A 22,856-nucleotide genomic window follows, 5' to 3' on the forward strand; every position below is an offset into this window, starting at 1 on the left:
TTGAAAATAATCGAACATATGTAAAATCTGAAAAAAAAAACAACAAGCTTTTCTTTTGTAAATAAATTATATTCATGCTTTCGAAATACTAAAATACATGTAAAACATAAAAATATAGAAATATTTAGTTTTTTGTTTTATTTTAAATATACTATCAAGTATATTGTAAGAATACAAAAATCAGCAACTTCTTTAGTTACTGTATTTTTTTTATACATATAAAATATGCAATAAAATACGTATAAATATGTACAAAACATGTAAAAATAGTAACTTCATTGGTATTCTATTTTAGCATAAAAAATATGTAATAACATGCAAAACCAACACTTCTATAGTTGCTGTTTTGTTTTGAATAATTTATGTACATGCTTTTGGAAGTAACTACAAAATTTTGTTTTAGAATTACAAAATCAGAAATATTTCATAAATACAAAACAAATTATGTTTTAAACTACAAATTTCAAAAATTGTTTTATTAAAATATTGCTAAGACTCAAAAAAATTGAAAGGGCTTACATCCTTATTTCTCTTTCTTTTCCTTTCCTTCTTTCCTTTCTCTTCCTTCTATCTTTTCTCTTCCTTTTTCCTTCTTTCTTTGTGTAGAAGATGCAAGAAAAAAATTCAGCTAAATTACAACTTAGATATTATCAAATAATATCTAGATATTACTAAAAAATTTCTAAGTCTTTTAGAATTTTCTAGAAAATTGGACTTGGGTCAGTTTGACCTGATCAAAACTGGTTGACCAAAGTTTGATCAGGTTAATTTGACTTGAGTCAATGATGGTTGGCTCGATCAACTTTAGTTGACTTTGTCTTTTTTTTTGTTTGGGCATTACAAGACCTTTCTTCCACAAAACAACATAGCTGATGAAACAGGGTCATGAGAGGCAATTCCCCACACCAAAATCTTCCCAAATAATGGACTCTCCTCCGCAACCTCTACTTGAAATGAATTCATGTCTAAAATGCTGGTAAGGATCTAAGGACCCCTTTCTAGGTGTAGTTGTGATACCAAAATTGATGCAGGACGGAAGGGAAGATGTAATACGGGATAAGGAATTTGGTTTAAGGTTAAAATAGGATTACCATAAAAGTTTAGGGTAAACCCAAAAGGGTTTGGGTTGCAGGATTTGATTAAGACATTTTGCACTTAGGGTTTGGGGTTTAGCTTTATAAGGTAAAGGAAAGGTTTTAAGGTTAAGGTTTGTATGTTAAGCATTAGGTTTAGAGTTTTAGGTGAATACACGATCGTAGGAGGTGTGGAATCTGATCAAACACAGCTGTAGGTGACCTGAGCAGGCATTACCTCAATTGTAGGGTACCAAGAATCAGTTTTGTTGCTGCCGCAAGTTTCAAACGGCCACTTGCTGTTGTTACACCTGTCAAACAGTAACACTGCTGTGAGTGCAGCCCCAACCAGCACCCCTGCTGTGATCGCAGGCTCAAAAACCACACTTTTCTGTGATCACCAGCCCCAAACAGCAACACTGCTGTTGTTACAACCGTCAACCAGCACCCCTGCTGTGATTGCAGGCTGCAAACAGGACTGTGCTGTGATCGCCAGCCCCTGTAGAGGTCCAAACCTTTGTCACCTGTCTTAGTCTTCAGCAAACAGCCAAGCTGCTGTGATCGTAGGCCTCTGTGGAGGTCCAAGATGCCATCGTTAGGCCTAACCAACACCAAACAGCAAACCTGCTGTTGCCGCAGCCCTTGATAGTGGCTACACTACTGCTGTAGGGGTTCAAACAATCCTTGAGGCCCTATTGCATGATGCGATTGGGGTGTGGAGGAAAAAGGACCCCCGTAGGGGTGATATGTATCGAAGACGAGAGGTGGAGAGAATAGATTTAAGGAAGATGAGGGCGATAGAGTTTGTAGCAGAAAAAAAAATGGAGGGGGGGGGGGTGATAGAGGTAGAGGGAACCAGGCTCTGATACCAAGTTAAAATTGAGAGAGTAAAGAAGATTAGATTAATTGATAAGCCATAATTAGACTTTAAAGGAGAATTACATCTAATATATGGAAAAGACTAAAAAGGACAAAAGACTAAAAAGTACATAAAAAACAGAATTATTCAACAACTATGAAACTCACCTCTGGTTTTTATTCCCAAATTTCCATTTGAAGTGTTTTCTAGCAGCCAACTCACAAAATCAATGCATTGCTCTGTAACCTTTTCTCCTTCTTCTTGTGTGTTTCAAGACCTCGGGACGAAGAAAGTGATTGGTTTCAGGCATGAACGTAATGCACTTTATTTTCTGGATCAGAATGAGCCAAATTCAGCATTGACTGCTACAGTCTCTCCTTTCCAATGACATTACCGCTTGGGTCATCTGTCACTGGGAAAGTTGTGTCGAATTGTTCCTTCTTTGAGTCATCTGTCTGTGTTAGAATGTGATGCTTGTCAGTTAGGCAAGCATCACGGTAGTAGTTTTCCTTGTAGTTTAGTTAGTTGTCAATAGAGTCCTTTTGATGTAGTCCATTTGAACATTTGGGGTCCTACACGAATAAAAAGCATTTCTGGTTTCTTAAACATCAATGGGACTCAAACATCACCACTTTGTGGCTCACTCGACTGTCTTCAAAGTAAAAAGAAGCTGGACTTATTCTCTCATCTCTACAGAAATGTGACATTGCAAATATTTCACAGTTTAAGAGGTTAAAAACAGGTTTAATTTTTGGACAAGTTCAGTTTTTTTTTTTTTTTTTTTTTGTGTCTTTATATTTATTCGAAACTAAAGTAATTACACTATTACAGAAATTAAAAAAAATATGGGTTGATAAAATTGTAAAAGTTTGATAGTAACCTTATTCCAAGTTTTCTGGGTTTTTAAAGCAAATAACCGAAGTTTGTATCAGTAACAACTATAATAATGGTTTATAATTGCAAACGAAGGCCCATTCTTGTCATTGTGAACCGTTGAACCTTTGAATCAGTGATTATAAGAACACATGCAATAAGATGGTCCAGGGGTGTTTCGACCTTGGGACATTCTTGAATCTTATGTTCCCTTGTTTTGGCTTTCGTTACCTATTCATGCTTGTCACTCATGGACAGCCTTACTTATTCTATATATAATCATTGTTACAGTTATGCACTTAAGCATAATAAATTTGGATTTCTGAAGAAAATATTTTGTTCATCGTACTAGTTTCTGATTGTGTGTTAGATTGCAATTTCTTTTACGGTCAATGCATGATCTTCTTTGCATGTGATAACCGATTTTTTTAATATCTATAGGCAGGTGCTCTTGTTCATGTCTATACCGATGGAACTGTTTTAGTGACCCATGGGGGTGTCGAGATGGGACAAGGTTTACACACTAAGGTCGCCCAAGTTGCTGCTTCGTCTTTCAATATTCCAATCAGTTCTGTATTTATATCAGAGACGAGTACTGATAAGGTAAATAGTCAGCTCAAGCTTTTTTTTGTCTTTTTTTTGTTTTTTGCTAGGCAAGCAAGGTGATTAAATAGTCAATGTGAAAGTGGGTTCAACAATATTTGATACCAGAGAAACTTTGCACAATTTGCTAAAAGTTGGTAATGTTTGTACATGTTGATACCTGAGACTTGGTTCAATACCTGTGTTTAGTCCCTACCCTGCTCGCTACAACTAGAAAATGGAATTATTGTATGGAGTACAGGACATTAATGAAAACCTTTAAGATTAAAAGCTAAACAAGTTCCACTTTGTTTGAGATGGTATGTTACTGCACACGCTATGTTAAATCAAACAGCGTATGATATCCTTTTCTGTTAGATCAATCGATGTTAGGCTGTAGTTTCATATGAAAATAGTGATAGAATTTTCGGACTCAACAATCATCTTGCATCTCAAGAAAATTGGAGTGAATGGATTTTAATTTCCCTTTTTTCAGCTAGATGTCTTGGCATTTAAGCCTGTGTTTTCATTTCTCTTCTTGGTTATCTGTTGCTGCATCTTCTAGATTGTATTTTTAAGACATAACAAAGACCATTTTCTCAGGAAATTATAAAGATTTGTAGAGAAAGCAAACAAGAAAAGAAAAAAGAGAGTTCTTATTGCTGTGAGAATTTTTCTTCTTATCTTACACATCGTGAATTTTCCCATTATGGTGAGACTTTGATTAATCTCAAAGCTAAGCATCATTCATAAAATACACATCTGTAGTTCATTATTTTATGTTCACACCCTAAGATGAATTTATTTTTAAGCGAATGAGAATGAGTAATATACTATATTTTTAAGCACTTAGAGATTCAGAAGGATTATCAAAGTCTTTGTTTATGAGAAATTGGTCTTGCTTCCATTGTGTTAATTGCTATAATCCTTTTCTACAACTTAGGTCCCTAACGCATCACCGACAGCAGCTTCTGCAAGTTCAGATATGTATGGAGCAGCCGTTTTAGATGCCTGTGAGAAAATAAAAGCACGGATGGAGCAGATTGCTTCAAAACATAAGCACAGTTCTTTTGCTGAGGTAATCCTACCATTATATTTGATAGATTTCAGGATTGTCAAAGAGGGAGAAAAAATCAGCTTTTCTTTCCGTTGTTTTTTTCAATAATAAAGAAAAGACGAAATTTTAAAATCCTTGTGGATTCTATCTTTAGCATCAATAGGGATTCTAGATGCTGTTATTTTATTTATGAACTATAGAAGATTAGATTAGGGTTTAGAGAAGAATAGAATGAAGAAAGTGGGAGGAGTCGAACCTGACTCTCTTACTATGAACCGTGGTATATATATAAAACTAGAAAAAAAACGAAATTACACATATGCCCTTATGACACATATATAAAATACCGATATATTTGACACTCCCCCTCAAGTTGGAGGTCAAATTGGAACCGAACCGACGTAGGTCAGTTCTACTAAATAAGAACCAGAACCGAACCAAATTCCATTGGAACCAAACCAACCCAAACCGAATTAAAGTCGGTTTGGTTCTACGGATTGCCAATATTCTATAAATTGTAAGTAATATTTTTTAATGAAAAAACAAACATAAAATTTCATACAATAAAGCACAAATTTATCCATAAAATATCATTAGTTTATTCATAAAAGATCACTAATCTATGTCCTAACTCCTAAAATAATTCATAATAATATTATATATATATATATATATATATATATATATTATATATATATATATATATATATTTATTTATTTATTGCATAGGGGTTTGGTTTGGTTCTACCCAAGCTTGATTTGAGATCCAAACCAAATTGATCGGTCCTTCATTTTTCGTAACTCGGAACCAAACTGCAAGTTGTTCCAAATTGAACCAAACCACCACAAAGCTATCGGTTTGGTTTGGTTATCAGTTTGAACGGGACCAAGTTGTACCCCTATTATCACTTATGGAATGAATGGTAAATATTAAGTTATAGAAAGTATGTAAATATGTTATACCTATAAAAGTATATTTAAATTAATAAAATAATAGATATTAGATTAAGATTACATGGTCAAGATCTAATTTTTTTTTCTCAAAAAATTTCAAAAAGTTTGAATTAAATTTTGATTAGTTAAAAATATAAATTGAGTTGACTCAATCAAGCCATATTTCCTTGGATGAGTAAATAAAACTCTGCTGATTTTTTGTATTTTTTGATAAAATAGTTAATTTTGAGTAACTTATATATATATTTAAAAAATTGATCTAGTGACTAGGTATCTTCTAATCCTCCTATAAAAGAATAGAATTATTTGATAAAATGTTGGTTATAAGAGTAAGAGAATTACAAACTAAGTTAAATGGATTTTTTAAAATTAACTCGGTCGAATCAACCAAATTTTTGATAAAATAGCTAATTTTGAGTAACTTACATATATATATATATATATATTATATATATATATATTAAAAAAAATTGATCTCGTGACCAAACATCTTCTAATCCACCCTTAAAAAAATTTATAATTATTTGATAAAATGTTGGTTAAAAGCTACTCAAAATTATCTATTTTATAAAAAATACACTAAATTGGTTGATTAGACTGAGTTTTGTTGACTCATCCAAGAAAAGATGGCTTGACAGAGTCAACTCAATTTATATTTCTACCTAATCATAGTTGAATTCAAAATTCCTGAATTTTTTGAGGAAAATAATTTGATCTTGACCGTGTAATCCTAATCTAATATCTATTATTTTATTAATTTAAATATGCTCTTATAGGTATAATATATTTACATATTTTCTATAACTTAATGTTTAGTAATGTTTAGACGGTTCGTTCCATAGGTGATAATGATATACCTGATGTAGGACATGTACAATCCTAGTTAGAGTTTTAATAGGATTTCTATTTCATGTTCTTGTAGGATTTCTATTTCATAGTTATGTTAGGAGTACAATTCCTTGTTAATTTCTAATTTTTTTAAATTCGTTTTTATTATTTAGACTATAATTAGAAGTACTTAAAAGTGTCTAATTAGAGTTCCAATAGGATTAGAAGGTTAGTATTATGTTATAGATAGGTTAGGAATGTTAATTTTTAGTATTTTAGTAATAGGATTACAAGTTGTTATGATGGAGTTATCTATATAAGGAGCTCCAAATCCGAAAATTGAATAATCAATTCAAATATCTTTTCTTTTTTAATTACTTTTTAACTTTATGCTATATTTTCTTTTAAGTTATTGCTTGTTTATCAATTGAATCTATTGATTCAAATTGATTTAGAGTATTCCATTGAATACAACTTATTGAATCTATTGATTCACATGCTTCCAATACATCAAGTGGTATCAAAGCTCTTGCTTCGATTCACAAAAGATGGTTGATGAAGGTGATTTTATCATAGAATCTTATCTAGAAGCTCCATTGAAAACAAAATTGGAAAAGTTTGAAGAAAGAATTACCAACAAAATTATGGCTATATTGGAGTCCCGTGTTCAAGGCATGGTTCTCAACACCATTGAGAAGGACAAAGGTAAGAAAACTTTTGGAGATGAAGACCTAAAGGATTCCCACTATCCCTCCTACAATTACCCTCATAATTCAGCTCCTAGAAACTCTTCTAGAGAGGCCGAATTCCTTCAAAACTAGAACCTTACCCATAATTTTGGTTTTGCCCAAACCGCCCTGCTCCTCACACTGTATACCACCCTCCCTTAACCTTCTAACCATACCACATCACTCCTATACCCTCAATATAAAATCCCTCACCTTCCAACAGTCACATATCCGCTCCCACAAAATGTTTCTCCTAATCCTAATCCTCCAAATACCCTTCAAAACCCATCAAATAACTTCAACTACCCTTTAACAACCATAACAGCCCCAGATATGAATTACATAGATGAATTGGATCCTTTTACTACCCCTCCCCCAACTAAACATCCCTATTTTGACCACGATAGACTTCTCTCTAACCCTCCCCATACTCACCAACTTCTATATTACAAAGTCAATGCAAGATGGGGCCATTATCCCCTACCCACAAATCAGCCCTTCCATGATTTTGAGGAGGTTGAACGCGTATTCATGCATAATGCACCCCCACATCCTCGCAACAATGGGCAACAAGAGCGGTCTTTTTACTATATGCTTAAGGCAAATATTCCTACCTTCAATGGGCTCTTGCACATTGAAGTCTTTCTTGATTGGATCTCCAATGTTGAACAATTCTTCGATTACATTGAAATTCGGAGGATAAAAAGGTTAAAGTTGTGGTTTTTAAACTATCTGGGGTAGCCTCCTTTTGGTGGGACCATCCCCAACGAGATCGACTATGTCAAGGCTTTCGACAAGTGCAATCATGGCCAGCCATGAAGCAATTGCTTAAACAACGATACTTACTACCGAATTACATCTAAACCTTGTTCATCAACCTACAAAATTGTAGGCAAGGGACCCAAAGTGTATAAGAATATGTTGATGACTTCTCTTGCCTTCTCTCAAGGATTGAACTTCAAGAGAATGAAGACCAAACTATTGGGCATTTCATTAATGGGTTAAATAGAAGAATTCAAGAAAAATTGGCCACGCATCAGTACACAATCTTGCACGCAGCCATAAACAATGCCCTGAAGGTAGAATACTTTATGCTTGATTCTCGTATTTCTCATACCAACAATTGGAGGTCTAACTATCCATAATCTGCCCCTTCTCATCTCATCAACCTTATCCATCCCACAATCAGCTCCCTTATGACAATAGCAACCATGCTTCTACCTATAAAGCTCCACCTCCACATCCTAAACTCCACCAACCTAATCCCTATGCACACCCAAAGCAAAATAAGTGTTTTAAGTGCGAGAAAATGGGCCATACCTCCGAAGTATGCCGGAGGAAGCACACATTAGTAGCTGAGGCTGATTATGAAAATGACAAAGATGATCCCTATGTTGATAATGATGCAGCTGTCATCTTTGAGGCTTACAAGGACAAAAGTGAACATCTAAGTTTTGTTATTCGCAACTTATTGTTGGTACAACATGTTGATCCTTCAACTCGACATAGTCTTTTGTGAACTACATGCAAGGTGTAAGGCAAGTTGTGCCAATTGATTATAAATAGTGGAAGTTCGAAAAATATAATTTCAAGCTACATTGTCGATGCACTCAAGCTACTCACTGTGCAACACCCTACACCTTATTCTATAAGTGGGGGTGGACGATGGTGCAAAAAGAATGTGACGAGTCCATGCTCTCTTTCTTTTAACATTGGGTAATATAAGGATGATGTTATCCCAATGAGAGCATACCACATCCTCTTGGGAAGGCCTTGGCTTCATGATAATGATATCACCTACCGAGGCGAAGCCAACGCTTATTCTTTCATGTATAATGGTGTTAAAGTGATCCTATACCCTTCCTATGTAAAGCCTAAGGTTGTCCAATGAACTGAGGAGGAGAGAATATGATTTACTTCTACCAACATCAATGAGGACTTAAAAGAAACAAGCCAAGTCATCGTTGTGGTAGTGCAACCTTCCAATTGAGACCTTCCTACTCAAGTTTCTCATCAAGTGCAACCCCTCCTTGAAGAATTTTATTGTGTACTTCCTTCATAATTATTGGATTCATTGTCTCCTATGGAAAATATCCAACACCACATCGATTTGGTATCCGATTCAAGTCTCCCAAAATTACCCCATTATATGGTGAGTCTGAAAGAACGTGACTCATTGAAAGAACAAGTGAAGAAGAACCTCAAAGCTTCTAACGAAAAGACAAAGTAGATGCCGATAAGTAGAGAAGATTCAAGAGCTATGAAGTAGGAAACTTGGTCATGATTTATCTTATTGAAGATCGCTTTCCCGTTAGAACTTACAACAAGACCAAGTTGAAGAAAATTGAACTCCTTCACATCTTGAAGAAGATAAACAATAATGTTTATGTGATGGATTTACCTGATGCGATGCTATGGTCAATTAAATTTTCTAAACGAAGTCTGAAAAACAGATATCATTGGAAGTGGATTAGAGCAAGAGATGAATGGAAAAAAAAAGGCCTTCAAGAATAACTTGAAGACGAGTTTTTTTCAAAAAAATGGGGCCTGATGTAGGACATCTGCAATCCTAGTTAGAGTTTTAATAGGATTTCTATTTCATAGTTATGTTAGGAATACAATTCTATGTTAGTTTCTATTTTTTTTTTAAAATTCGTTTTTATTATTTAGATTATTATTTGAAGTGCTTAGAAGTGTTCAATTTGAGTTCCAATAGGATTAGAAAGTTAGTATTATGTTATAGATAGGTTAGGAATGTTAATTTTTAGTATTTTAGTAGGATTACAAGTTATTATGATGGAGTTATCTATATAAGAAGCTCCAAATCCGAAAATTGAATAATCAATTCAATTATCTTTTCTCTTTTAATTACTTTTAGCTTTATGCTATATTTTTTTTCAGGCTATTATTTGTTTATCAATTGAATCTATTGATTCAAATTGATTTAGAGTATTCCATTGAACACAATCTATCGAATCTATTGATTTACACGCTTCCGCTACTTTAACATTATATAAGAGAGTTGCTATTGGCATCCCAACATTTACTTATTACACCCAATTTAAAACAAAGAATATTAGTGTATGGTTGAGAATAAGTAAAAGTTGGGGTGCCAATAGAAGTTCTCACATTTTTTTCTTGGATTTCGATTTTTTGTGTCTAGGATTTTAATGAGCCTAATCATAATTGTAGGCAACGACTAGAATTGTTTGAGCGAGTATTATAAATTTTTGTAGTGAAATTATAATTTGAGTCAAACCTTTGTAATGTTAGAAACGTGTTTTAATCTTTCAATGGGGTGTGATAAATAATTTAAGAAATTGGTGTGTAATAACTAAAAGTTGGGGTGCGAATAGCAGTTTTCTTGTATAAATGATCACTTTAGTAACTTCAGAATTGAGAGAGGGTAATTTCATCTTTTTAAGGTTGATATCTTGGAGAGATATTCGGCCATCAAATAACGTTAATTGCAAGGAAAATTAGAGGGTATTTTTGTCTTTTCCAAAGTAAGTTAAATCTCTCATTAACTCCACCGTTTTTCTTTATATGTCTAAGGAAGTCAAAGGGTGCTTGTCAAGTTATTGAAAACATAGGGTGGTATCTCTAATACTCACCAAAACATAGGGGGTATGTCAAAATTACCCAATACTTTATTAATCAGATCAATATAAAAACAAGAAGGTGTAGGATACATTTAGTTTGTAGGCTGTGCGATTATGACTATTAGGTTCTAAGTTATCTAGTGTTGATTTTATGTACTTTTTTTTTGTTTTCATAATTAAAATTTTTTATTGAAAAGAGGACAAGATGTCCTCAATAGCATTGGAACAAAACAAGACCCAATGTCCCTTTTTCCCTTACAAATCAGATCCGACCTAAAGACAAAATCCTCAAAGAAGAGGCCTCTAAACTGTAAACTGTAAACTGTTTGATTTAATATACTTAAATGACATGATTATGAACATTAAATATATGTATGACTTTGAGAGTCCAAGTCTCAAATAACTATGGCAACATATATTCAATGTCTATTGATCTTGATTTTCTTAGTATAAATGAGTAGTATTATAAGGTATGAGTGTGCTTTTGTGTTCATTTGATCATTTCCGTAAATTTTAAACCGTAGTTTATTGTATCTATGAGTCTTATAATGTTCCATAATTTATAAAATTCCAGTGTTTCCACATTGAGCAAAATATTTCCATTTCAAACTGACCAAAATATAAACACAATTGAATTCTAAAACCTTGCATGTAATATATATTTTCCTTTAAATTTCTAATATTTTTTGTTGTTGTTGTTTTAATGATCATTTATGTGTTTGATAGTTCTGTTGAATGAAATATTATATTTGCTTCAATTCTTACCAGATTGCATGGGCATGCTACATGGAGAGGATAGATCTTTCTGCTCATGGATTTTACATTACACCTGATATTGGCTTTGATTGGGAGACTGGAAAAGGGAATCCTTTCAGGTACTTCACCTATGGGGCTGCATTTGCTGAGGTTGAAATTGACACATTGACCGGAGATTTCCAAACGAGATCGGCAAATATAATCTTGGATCTTGGATATTCTCTCAATCCAGCCATTGATGTTGGACAGGTATTCTTTTGCATATCATCATTTTCAACTTCATTGAATCTTTTAATCATTACATATTGGTTAATAATCCAAGTGAGACAATTGGATTTTTCGTACCATTCATTCAATTAATTATTACATTTGTAGTGAAGGGGTCATTGTTGCTAAGTGTTGAAGTGGATAAGGACTTTAATGTATATATATTCAACGGTAGTGATTACAAGACTCCAAAGGTCCATTAAACCTGTAAATTGGTCATGTGAGCTTTGTTGTGCGTCGATGAGAGAGTATTACAATAACTATTTGCAAGGGGTCCGACCCCTTCAATGGTGACTTTGAATTCCTTTTATAGTGGAAAGAAGGAGGTTTCTCTCAAGTCAACTCTCCTGCCATTGTTGTTACGAGTTGTCACCATCAAGTCCGAGGTGCAACCCCTCCTGATGCGATGGTAGGGACATGTCTCTGTCGAGTCTGAGGAGGGGGCTGCACTCCTGACCTTGTCAGCCGTCTGTCCATGTCAGTCTTGTTGGCCTCTGCAGCATCCTTAGCCACCCGTGAGCCCTCAATAGGTCGTGGCACCTGCTCCCTTTATGCAGCTCTGCGCAGGGCGCCTCGATCGGGGTGTCAGGGTGCAGATTTCCTCATACTAGCAAAGTCAACTATTCGGTAGGCTCCACGTGTCAATTTTGGTGTTGTCACGTGGTGAACTTGGCAGTGCCACGTGGCGTGTTAGGGCATTGGCATGTGGTGAACATATGATCCATTTTTACACTTAAGATTTTACTTGAAAGCAAAATTATAAGCTTAATCATTCTCATTAGGGTTTCTGAAATGAGGAAAGTTAACATGGGTATGCATTATACACAAGGGAACTTTTCTAGAATTTCCATATTTCCTTATTTATTTATGTATATTTTAATTTTTACTTTACAGTTTCTTCTGAAGTCAAGTTTCTCTTGCCAAATATTGTTGGTTTTAGTTAATTTGAAACTTTATTGTGTCGAATGATTATAAATGAATTTACAATCTATTGAAATCATTTTTTCATGATTGGGTTGGGAAGGAAATCAGATCCGCTTGTGGTGATTGATCCTAGAAGTTGAGCATACAGTTGTAATGTTTCATGATCTTTTATTAGAGGTTGGGTTGTTTATCTTACTCTTGGGACCATAGTCACAAAAAATCCCGTTTTCAAAAAGTTTTGTTTAAAATGTGTTTTGTACCTTTAATGATTAAAACAAAAAAAAAACATGATTAAAAAAAAAAAACACATTTTTTATGTTTTGAACTTGTGTTTTACATTTCAAATGCGCTTTTTTACGTTTAAACGTGCTTTTTTATTTTTCTGAAGTAGGAAAAAAAATAACCCATATTTTTTCAGATATATGATTAATTTATGTGGCCTTATGGTGTTTGCAATTTGGCTCATAATTTTTTTTTAATAGTATGTTTTCTTGCTCAAAAGATACGTTGAGCTTTCACTTTTCTTTACCATCATAAAATGTACTATTATGTGCAAACATTTTATCCTGCATAGATATTTAATAATGTTTTTTCCTTCAAATATATTGAAAACTTAGAGATAAATATCTAATGTATTACGTATGTTACATATTTTCATAATTTTTAATATATTTTTATATTTTATTATTTTTCCCTTTTTCTTGTTTATTTGCCTTCTTTTTTTCTGTTTTTTTGAAGTTTTTCCTTGCAATTTAAAACCCTTACTCTGACTTGGTGACCATGCTTGGGACCAATATATTTCACCAATGATGTGTATCATTGCTTGTCAGCTAGATTTGTTGGTCTAGAATAGATTGCTAGCCAGGGAAAATAGAATATGTAAAAAAATCAGAGTCAATTGAAGTGAATTGATGAATACTTGCAGAACTCCTCATATGAGATGATGAAGGCATCATATTTCAGTTTCATTCTCCATTTAGATTATGCTGGAAATGGAAATCTTTCGATCACTATGTAAATCACAAACCTTTATGGGAATGTCAAATATTATGGAATTCCTTTTTTTTTTTTTAATTCAGAAAATAATTAGACAATGACAAAATGTATGTGTAAGCCATTAAACCACAATAAATAACGATATGGATGTGGAGCTAAAGATCCGTAGCATTCAGTGAATACTGATCCAAGTATCTATCTAAGAGCCTAACAACCAATAGTTCCATTTTTTTCTTGGTTGGCAAAAATATTGAGCCTTTCACCTCCTCTGATACACTCTGATATCCTCATCAGTTCAACAGTTGGGTGATGATAATTTGGGAATCTGAGTGGATCTCCAATTCGGGTTTGGCAATGCTCAATTGAGTCTTTCCCTTACATTTAAATTTACGTCCCTTTTATTGGACCATGTGAACTTGTTTTGTATAAAACTCATGTCCACTAAGACCATATGAAATTTCTTTTGTAAATTTCAGATGTGGTTGATGTGTATAGAATTTTCCATATTTGTATGTTTTATTGAGAGGACCTTCAATCGCTGATTCATGGCTGCGGGATTTCGAAGTCCTCACCAAATGTTTTTCAAAATTTTATCCTTCCATGGTAAAGGTAGTTAATGACATTTAGAGGATAAAGTTCAATGGTTCAACATAAGTGTATTATGCCCTTTAATTCATGCCTTCTCTTCTAGTCTTTTTAGCAGATCTCTGATGCTCACAATCAATGCTCATACAAAGACATGTAGGATGATTCAAGCACTCTGAATTTTGGATGTAGAAACCATAAATTTGTGGTTTTTCTATTTGATATTGAATGGAATTTATGCCTTGAAAGAAAAATTGGCTCCGGAGAAAACTGAAAAGCAAAATCTGATTTTGTGTCACCAACCCAATAGTTGGGATAATGGTGAAGCGGAAGATTTTAAGAAGCAAGAAGAAGAAGAAGAAATCAGGAGAAGTTTTTGAAATCTCTATAATTTCTCAATTTGTAGTGACTTCCATCCCAATTACGTAGACTTATTTATAAGCAAGCATGTAAACAAACTTCTAATATTAGCTAAACACTGAAAAAGGAATTCCTAATCCTAAACTAGTAAAACTAAAATTAGAAGCTAGTCTTTAAAAACTAAAAATAAGAAACTAGAATAAACTGAAAATAGAAACTAAGATTAGGTCTCCTTGCTGGCTGCACTTTCCTTTTATGTTATTCTTCTTCTGGTTAATGTTCTACATCAGTCCCTCCTTCTTGAAAATCGGCCTCGAGTTAGTCATAGGTAAAGCCACACGATTTTCCCCATGATAAGGAAAGATGCCTTTGACATGAAAAGTTTTGGAAATGGACATGTTGGAGGGAAGATCCACAATGTATCCATTATCATTGATCTTTCAAGAATATAGAGGGGACTAATCTTCTGGAGCTTCAACTTATTATAGGTACCAACCGGAAATCTTTCTTTGGGCAAATGCACCATTACAAGATCCCCTTCATTAAAAGTCTTTAATCATCGATGTCTATCAGCATTGTTTTTGTACTTAGCATTTGAGGCCTCTAAGTGCCTTTTCACATCATCATGTATTTGAGGAATACGTTCAACCATGTGATCAGCTGCAACACTACCTGGAAGCTTAGGCAGAGTGACTAGATCAAGAGTATCCTTGGGTACATTAGTGTAGGCAACTTGAAATGGAGAAAATCCCATAGAACAATTGATGGTGTTATTGTAAGCAAACTCAATTTGGGAAAGCGGAAGGTCCCATTGCTTAGGTATATCACCCGATAAACAACGAATTAGATTTCCCAATGTCCAACCAACAACTTTCGTTTGTCCATCAGTTTGAGGATGAAAAGTGCTACTTAACTTGAGAGAGATGTCAAGCCGCTTCCACAAAGTTTGCCAAAAGTGACTAAAAAATTTGCTATCCCTATCCGAAGTTACAGATTTGGGAACACCATGCAAGTGAACTATTTCTCAAAAGAATAAATTTGCCACTTAGTAGCATCCGCTGATTTTTTCTAAGGGATGAAATGAGCCATCTTGGAAAAGCGCAACTACAACAAACGCTGAATCGACACCTCATTGCGTCTTGGGAAGACCCAACACAAAGTCCATTGAGATATCAACCCACAGAGCATCTAGAATTGGAAGAGGTGTATAGACCAGTATTGTGTGACTTTCCCTCGGCGGTTTGGCAAATGTAGCACTTACGAAGATTATTAGCAACATCACGCTTTAATTGAGGCCAAAAGCAATGTTCCTCAACAAAGGCAATTGTTTTCCCTCTCCAAATGACCACATAATCTGCCACTATGTAATTCATGCATGATATGCTCACGTAGAGAGGCTTGGGGGATGCATAATTGATTTCCCTTAAAGAGAAAACCCTCATGAAGTAAGAAATCAGCAGTACCTGAGGACCCGTTAAAATACTTAGCCCACATATCTCCAAAATCACCATCATCCGCATATAAGTCCTTCCAAGTAATCAAACTCAATAATATCACTACGCATAGTGACAAGAAGAGAAGCATGTCGGCATAAAGCATCAGCTACCTTGTTTTGTTGCCCAAATTTGTACTTCAGAACAGATGTGAATTCTTGACGGACAAAGATCCAACGAGCATGCATACATTTGGTATTAGAATTACAATTGATGAATTTTAGAGCTTGATGATCCGCATACGAGATGAACTCCCTTTGGATAAGGTAGTGCTAACAATGGCACAATTCTTGAGCCACTGCAAAGAGCTCCAACTCATAGGTAGTCCATTTTTCGTTTTGCTTCATTCAGTTTTTCAGAGCCATATTATTGTGTGCTCTACCCTACATTAGTTGGTGTCAGAGCCATACAATTTTGTTCTTCATCTGCCGATGGGTACAAGGAGACATGATCGTTTGAAGGGAGATAAACAAGAACATATTAAGCGCGGAGAACTGCGTAGTGTACTTGAGGAAATTATTGCTCTGTTTGATAATGTTCATCAAACAATTAATGAGAGATTGGAAGTGGATTTAAAGCAAATTCTAGCCAAATACGGCATAAAGATGGAGGAACTTTGAAGGCAGAAACAAGCTTTTGATGAGACTCAAATCACTTCAGAATGAAATTCAATCCATTATCAAGGTTGAATTAGAACAACTACTAAAGAGGGTTCACCAAGTTGAAGAAGATGTCCTACAACTCTCTATATGTTTGTATTCTCTTCCTCAATTTGCTAATGAAGGTATCTCTTCCCATCCCCAAGTTTTTTCCACTACCAAAAATCTTCCCCAAAGTCTTCATAGCCAAAATCAAAATTCTCCCCCCCCCTCCCCCCCCCCCCCCCCCCCCCCCCCTCTCCTCAGCCCTCCCTTCCCAACAAAATCTGTTCTACCACCTTCAAACCAAGTTGTTCATGAACTTCCCCAGCATTATACCTCTATGAAACACCAAAACCAGCCCTGAAACCATCATCAACTTCCATATAACTCTCGACATCTTTCTCAACCCAACCAGCCCATTACACTGATTGTCTTGATGCCAAGCATATCATCCAATCGAGGAATTGGAAATCGGTATCGGCTTGTAATCCTGTTGATGGCACAACTATCAATGCACATTCACCAATTACTATCTTTCTTAAGAACCAATAAAGCGGGTTTGTCACATGCTCTTGCTAGAACGAGTAAAGTGGGTTCGTCACTTGGGCTCTTGCAAGATAGCATGTTTTTTAGGACTCAGCCACTAATGTGGAAGGTTGGGTAGGCTAACCCCTAGCACCAAATAAATGTGGTGGTGGATGGTATCGGAGGTAAAGAATCCGGTAACTCATTTGGTGTAAGACTTTCAAATTCTTGCAACAAAGGTTACACTTTTGAAGGAATTTCTACAGAGGCCATACTATCTCCTTTAATAATCAAAGAACTCACCTGTTTCGTTAGAGTCAGCAATGATGTTGTTGGCTATTAAGAAAGTATGTCCTTCCACCCTAGGAGCCTTGGGACGTGTCTCTCTACACATGGGGGCAAGAATGATTTTAAACCATTCTTGAAAAATGTGGGTGTTTTCCTTTCCCTTATGTGTTGCATCAACATCATATTGCCATGGTTGTCCAAGCAACATATGACATGCATCCATATCAACGACATCATACGATACAACATCCTTATAATGATTGCCATTGAAAAAGAGATCCAACATTGAGAAGTGACCTTTGTCTCACCAATATCTTTAATCCAACCAATGGAATAAAGATAAGGGTGTCCTTGCACCGGGAAATTCAATTTGTCCACCATTACTTTGAAAACAATATTCTCGCTACTCCTCCCATCTATAATTTGTAAGAGATTGTCCCACATCGCCTAGGTATCATGACCTTGAGCTGTATATAAACCTGGGGTAAACCTAACCTTACAAGCCGGTTTTTGTGCGGATGAGTTAGGCCCATGGGCTTTACATGGTATTGGAACGCTAGGTTCGTAGAAGTCATAGGTTCGATTCTTTCCACCCTTATGGGTGAGGGGGAGTTTTGAGTGTATATTTTCCTCCACACTCAGGTGTGTCATACCCCAATTAAGTCCCATGACCCTCCTATATTGATAGTTCTTCCCTTCTCCAACAGATCGGTCTTTTGGACCAATTGGTTGGTTAACATGGTATCAGAGCGGGTAACCACTGGGATGTAAGAGACATGTTACACGTGAGGGGGAGTGTAAGAGATAGCCCTACGTCGCCTAGGTATCATGACCTTGGGTTGTATATAAACCTTGGGGTAAACCTCACCTTACAAGCCGGTTTTTGTAAGGATGAGTTAGAACCATGGGCTGTTCATGGTATCAGAGCGTTAGGTTCGTAAAGGTCACGGGTTCGATTTTTTCCACCCTTATGGGTGAGGGGGAGTTTTGAGTGTATATTTTCCACCATTCTTGGGTGTGTCATACCCCAGTTAAGTCCCATGACCTTCTTATATTCATAGTTCTCCCTTAATCCAACAGATCGGTCTTTTGGAGCACTTGGTTGGTTAACATAATTAAATCACATATCCTCTCATTAACAGTACACTTGGTGCGAAAAATATTGTGTCATTGAGTTTGTGGATCTTGATGCGGAGTGTACAAAATCTTATGAATGACTAGAGAAATACCATGATCTTCATAAGTATACCCATCTTCTCCATTATCATTTGCACATTCATCATCCATGTCATCTTCAACATCTTCATGTCTAGTGTAATTCATACGAGCACGTTGTGGACAACTATTAGATCTATGACCGGATTGGTCCATCTATAACAAGTACCTCCATGTGGGGTGGGTGTGGTGGTGGCATAAGGGTTAGGGGTCATTTTTTGGTTTGGCGATTAGGGGGTGGTGGTGGATTGGTAGTGGGTGGGGTTGGTAGGATACCTTTACTACGATCTTGACCGAATGAGTAACTTGTTAAGATTTTGTTTGAGTTAGGTCATAGCGAGCAACAATTCTATAAAATTCCGAAATATGATCACGCACTGATCGATTGCCATGACAACAATTTTGCAATTGTTGAAATAAGCCTTGATCATAATCAAGTGGAAGAAATCGAGCATGCAACAATTGTTTCATTCTAAACCAAGTGCGAATAGGACGTTTACCTTGTCGTATTCGTGAGAGTTGTAATTGTTCGCACCATGCCGAAGCTCCTCCTTTAAGCTGTGTAGGTTACCAATTTTACTTATTTTTCTTCCGGAATATTCATCCAATACGTTCTACTTTTGAAATCCAATCAAGAAAATCTTCAATATGAAGTTGACCATTAAAGGAAGGGACACCTCCTTTAACACGACAATCTCCTTAATTGTCATGTTGTTTATCTCGGGGTAAATCACCTCGATTATCTACTCTAGGTTGATTATTTCCGTGATGAAATTGTTGTGCATAATCTCCCATGTCATCATTACTAAATTCGTCGGAGAAGGCATGCCTTGGACGATTCATGACCCATGGGTCTGGAATTTGTTACCTAGGTGGTGTAATGAGTTGGGGTTCTCCCTCTCAAACGTGCGTTTGCGCCAACCTCTCGTTGATTTGCGCTATTGATGCCATTAGAGAATCGAGAGTTTCTCGAATCTCCTTCACATCACTTTTAGAAGTGAAGTCTCCAAGGTTAACATCTTGGGGCCATGAAGAGTTGCTACCATCTCCATTGCTATCCATTGAAAAAATAATAATAATAGGTTTTCAACCTTCTCTGATACCAAGAGGCGAAGTGGAAGATTTAAGAATCAACAAGAAGGAGAAGAAGAAGAAGAAATGAGGGTGATGTTTAGGAAATTTCTATTAATTTCTCAATTCGTAGTGACTTCCATCCCAATTACATAGACTTATTTATAAGCAAGCATGTAAACAAACTTGTAATATTAGCTAAACACTAAAAAAGGAATTCCTAATCCTAAACTAGTAAAACTAAAATTAGAAACTAAAAATAAGAAACTAAGATTAGGTCTCTTTGCTGGCTGCACTTTCCTTTTATGTTATTCTTCTTCTAAGTTAATGTTCTACGTCAGGTAAGGTGTAGATGATGATGATAACAATGATAACATTGTGGAGATCTCCTATTTATTTTACACTTGCCATTGCTTATGTTTGTTGTCATTGTCTTTGGAGAATTCAAGATTAGTTTTAAGAACACCTCTCTAAACTGAAGGACTATATGAACTTTAAAAACTAGTCTACTTTTTTGCTTGCTTTGATGGGCTTGATTTCCATGGATTTTTTTTTTCTTATTTCAATGTGTGTGTTGACCCAGGTGATTATGGTGACTTTTTATAGTGTTCTCGATTTTTTTAAGAAATTGTAAAGCATATATGGAGGTTTTTTATTTGAATACCATATTGACATAATCTGCATTTATAGATTGAAGGAGCCTTTATACAAGGTTTAGGTTGGGTTGCCTTAGAAGAGCTAAAATGGGGAGATAAAGACCACAAATGGATCCCACCTGGCTTTTTGTACACCTGTGGGCCTGGAAGTTACAAAATTCCTTCTCTAAATGACATCCCTCTTGAATTCAAGGTTTCACTTCTGAAGGTAAAACATGTTACCTCACTTTTACATTTTTTATTTTTTTGTGCTTTTGCTGGAAGGTTCAATTATCTTGTGTGATGAGCTTAGGAGAAATTGAATTATTTATCTTTGAATTTCTTTTTCCCTTTTTTTTTTTTTTTTTTAAATGAGAAGGTTGAAACTGAAGATACTAATATTTTTTGTCAAAATACTGAAGTCACTGTCACTTCGAAGTTTGAAAGCCTCCATATTACCTTGCTCTGCATGCTTAGACTTCCCAACTCGTTATTCTTTGTATTTGTTTATTTATTTTTGTTTGGGTTTTGTACCTCATGGAAATATGATTTATCTAGATTTTATGGACAGCTTTTTTTTGTACTTCTATCACCATATATTTTGAACAGAAGTTACTCTCTTCTGGTTTTAGATTATGAGTCGCGATAAACTGACTTGAAAAAAGCCACTCGAAATTAACTCGCTATTTGCTAACATGGCATGTGCACAGAACCATAGATCTTTTTCTTTGGGATACACAAGGAAAAAGATCTACGGTTCCGTATACACATCCACATCAGCGAGTGAATTTTGAGTGGCTTTTTTCGAGTAAGTTTATCATTAGTCTTAGATTGTTCTAGTGTACATCATTAACTTATTTGATTCACCCATCCTACGGGTATCACCTTATTGATTCAACCACTCCATCGATAAACCCCTCCACCTCTATTTCTTTTCGAATATCCAACAAATATTTCAGCATCCTTAATTCTGAAATCTAGCAGACAAAGGTTGTTGTTTACATTTTTTCAGATCCAACTTCTACCCTTTATTCCAAGAAAAAACAAGAATAAGTTGGGGGATCTACGAGGCAGACTAGACCAAGATGAGGAAATATATTTAAGAAATTTTGGGTGTTCAATCCATATACATAAATGATTTCATAAGCAAGTCTTGGCTTCTGGGAAGTTGACAATGGACATAACTGAAAACCTGACTTTTCTCCATTTGGGGTTCCATGTTTATCACAGGATGCTCCAAATGTGAAGGCAATACACTCATCTAAAGCTGTAGGGGAGCCTCCTTTTTTTCTTGCGTCGTCGGTATTTTTTGCTATTAAAGATGCAATTATAGCTGCAAGAGCGGAGGTGGGATGTAACGAATGGTTTCCAATTGATAACCCAGCAACTCCAGAACGGATTCGGATGGCTTGTATGGATGAGTTCACTAAGCCATTTGCGAGCACAGATTATCGGCCCAATTTGAGTGTGTAATGGGTTATTCTCATTGGTATTTGAAATTTGTACTGTAATGTATATAGATATTCAATACCTTCATTGTCATTTTTTTAATTTATTTTTTTGGTTAGTTAACTTATCAAAAACAAATAAATTTATTTAAATTTTTTATTATATAAAATCAACCCACTTATCCACACAAAAGAATAAAAAACCTTAGTCTCATATAGAAAGATGGCTGTGATTGAAATTATTACTGACATAAATTTGTGTTGCAATGTTATATTTGAACTGTGTTAATGTAATTGTCATTATAAGACCTTTTCTTATCTAAAAAATTTGGGTCAGCTGGATGAATCAAGTCTCTTGATTCAAATTTGTTTAAATCTATGGATTTTGTTGATTCTATTGTGTTGAATAAATAAATTTTGAGAGAATCTATTGCCACACCAACTTTTGCTTATGCCACCCCAATTCAAATATAAATGAGATTTTTTCTCAAAACATGCACAACTTCATGGCCAAATTCCGACTTTGATACACTGTTCATTTTAATTCTCAAAACATGAATTCCTCATTTTTATAACCTACGACTATACTAGTGAATTCCTTGATTATGAAAGCGATGAATTCATTCGAAATGCATGTTTTGGGAATTAAAATGGAGCATTGGAACAAACTTGGAATTTCGTCATATTCAACGTACAAAATGAAGATTCACCCTATAAATCATTAAAGAATTAGCACACATCTTAGGTTGGCATTAGCAAAAGTTGGTGTGGCAATACAAGCTCTGTAAAAATTTTACCTATATAATGTTACATAATCAAATATAATTTTTTTTAATGATCATGGGTTGCAAACCATGATTTTATAGACAGAAAATTTAAATTAATGATAGTGGTATTGTGATCAATATATATTTTTTAAATTAATCTCTATGTTAATAGTAAACCTCGAAAAAATTGAGGGGATATAACTAAATTATCCAAAATAAAATAAAATAGAAATGTGAGACCCACTGGGCCAGGCCAGGCTCTCCCATATCACATCCTAAAAGGTAAAAGGCAAAATGCTTTTAGGTCGCACAATCTCATCAGAGAGAGA

The 22,856-nt window shown here is 35.1% G+C and overlaps 1 protein-coding gene across 3 annotated transcripts in view; it reads left to right on the forward strand.

Moving 5' to 3' along the window:
• Positions 1-21,913, forward strand: part of LOC147386668 (xanthine dehydrogenase 1-like) — a 40,867-nt gene extending 18,954 nt beyond the window's left edge. For 2 of the 3 annotated variants that reach the window (XM_086423911.1, XM_086423912.1), the window contains exons 10-14: positions 3,247-3,408; positions 4,331-4,465; positions 11,325-11,561; positions 20,368-20,541; positions 21,543-21,913. In XM_086423911.1, coding sequence (XP_086280037.1) covers positions 3,247-3,408; positions 4,331-4,465; positions 11,325-11,561; positions 20,368-20,541; positions 21,543-21,785 — 951 coding nt within the window. In that variant the 3' untranslated portion in view covers positions 21,786-21,913. The remainder of the gene's footprint in view (positions 1-3,246; positions 3,409-4,330; positions 4,466-11,324; positions 11,562-20,367; positions 20,542-21,542) is intronic. The other variant, XM_086423913.1, reaches the window with a different exon arrangement.
• Positions 21,914-22,856: the final 943 nt, after the last annotated feature.

This window comes from Akebia trifoliata, chromosome 14 (genome assembly GCF_017979445.1).
Source record: "Akebia trifoliata isolate Shusen 1 chromosome 14, ASM1797944v1, whole genome shotgun sequence".
In the NCBI taxonomy this organism is placed as follows: domain Eukaryota; kingdom Viridiplantae; phylum Streptophyta; class Magnoliopsida; order Ranunculales; family Lardizabalaceae; genus Akebia; species Akebia trifoliata.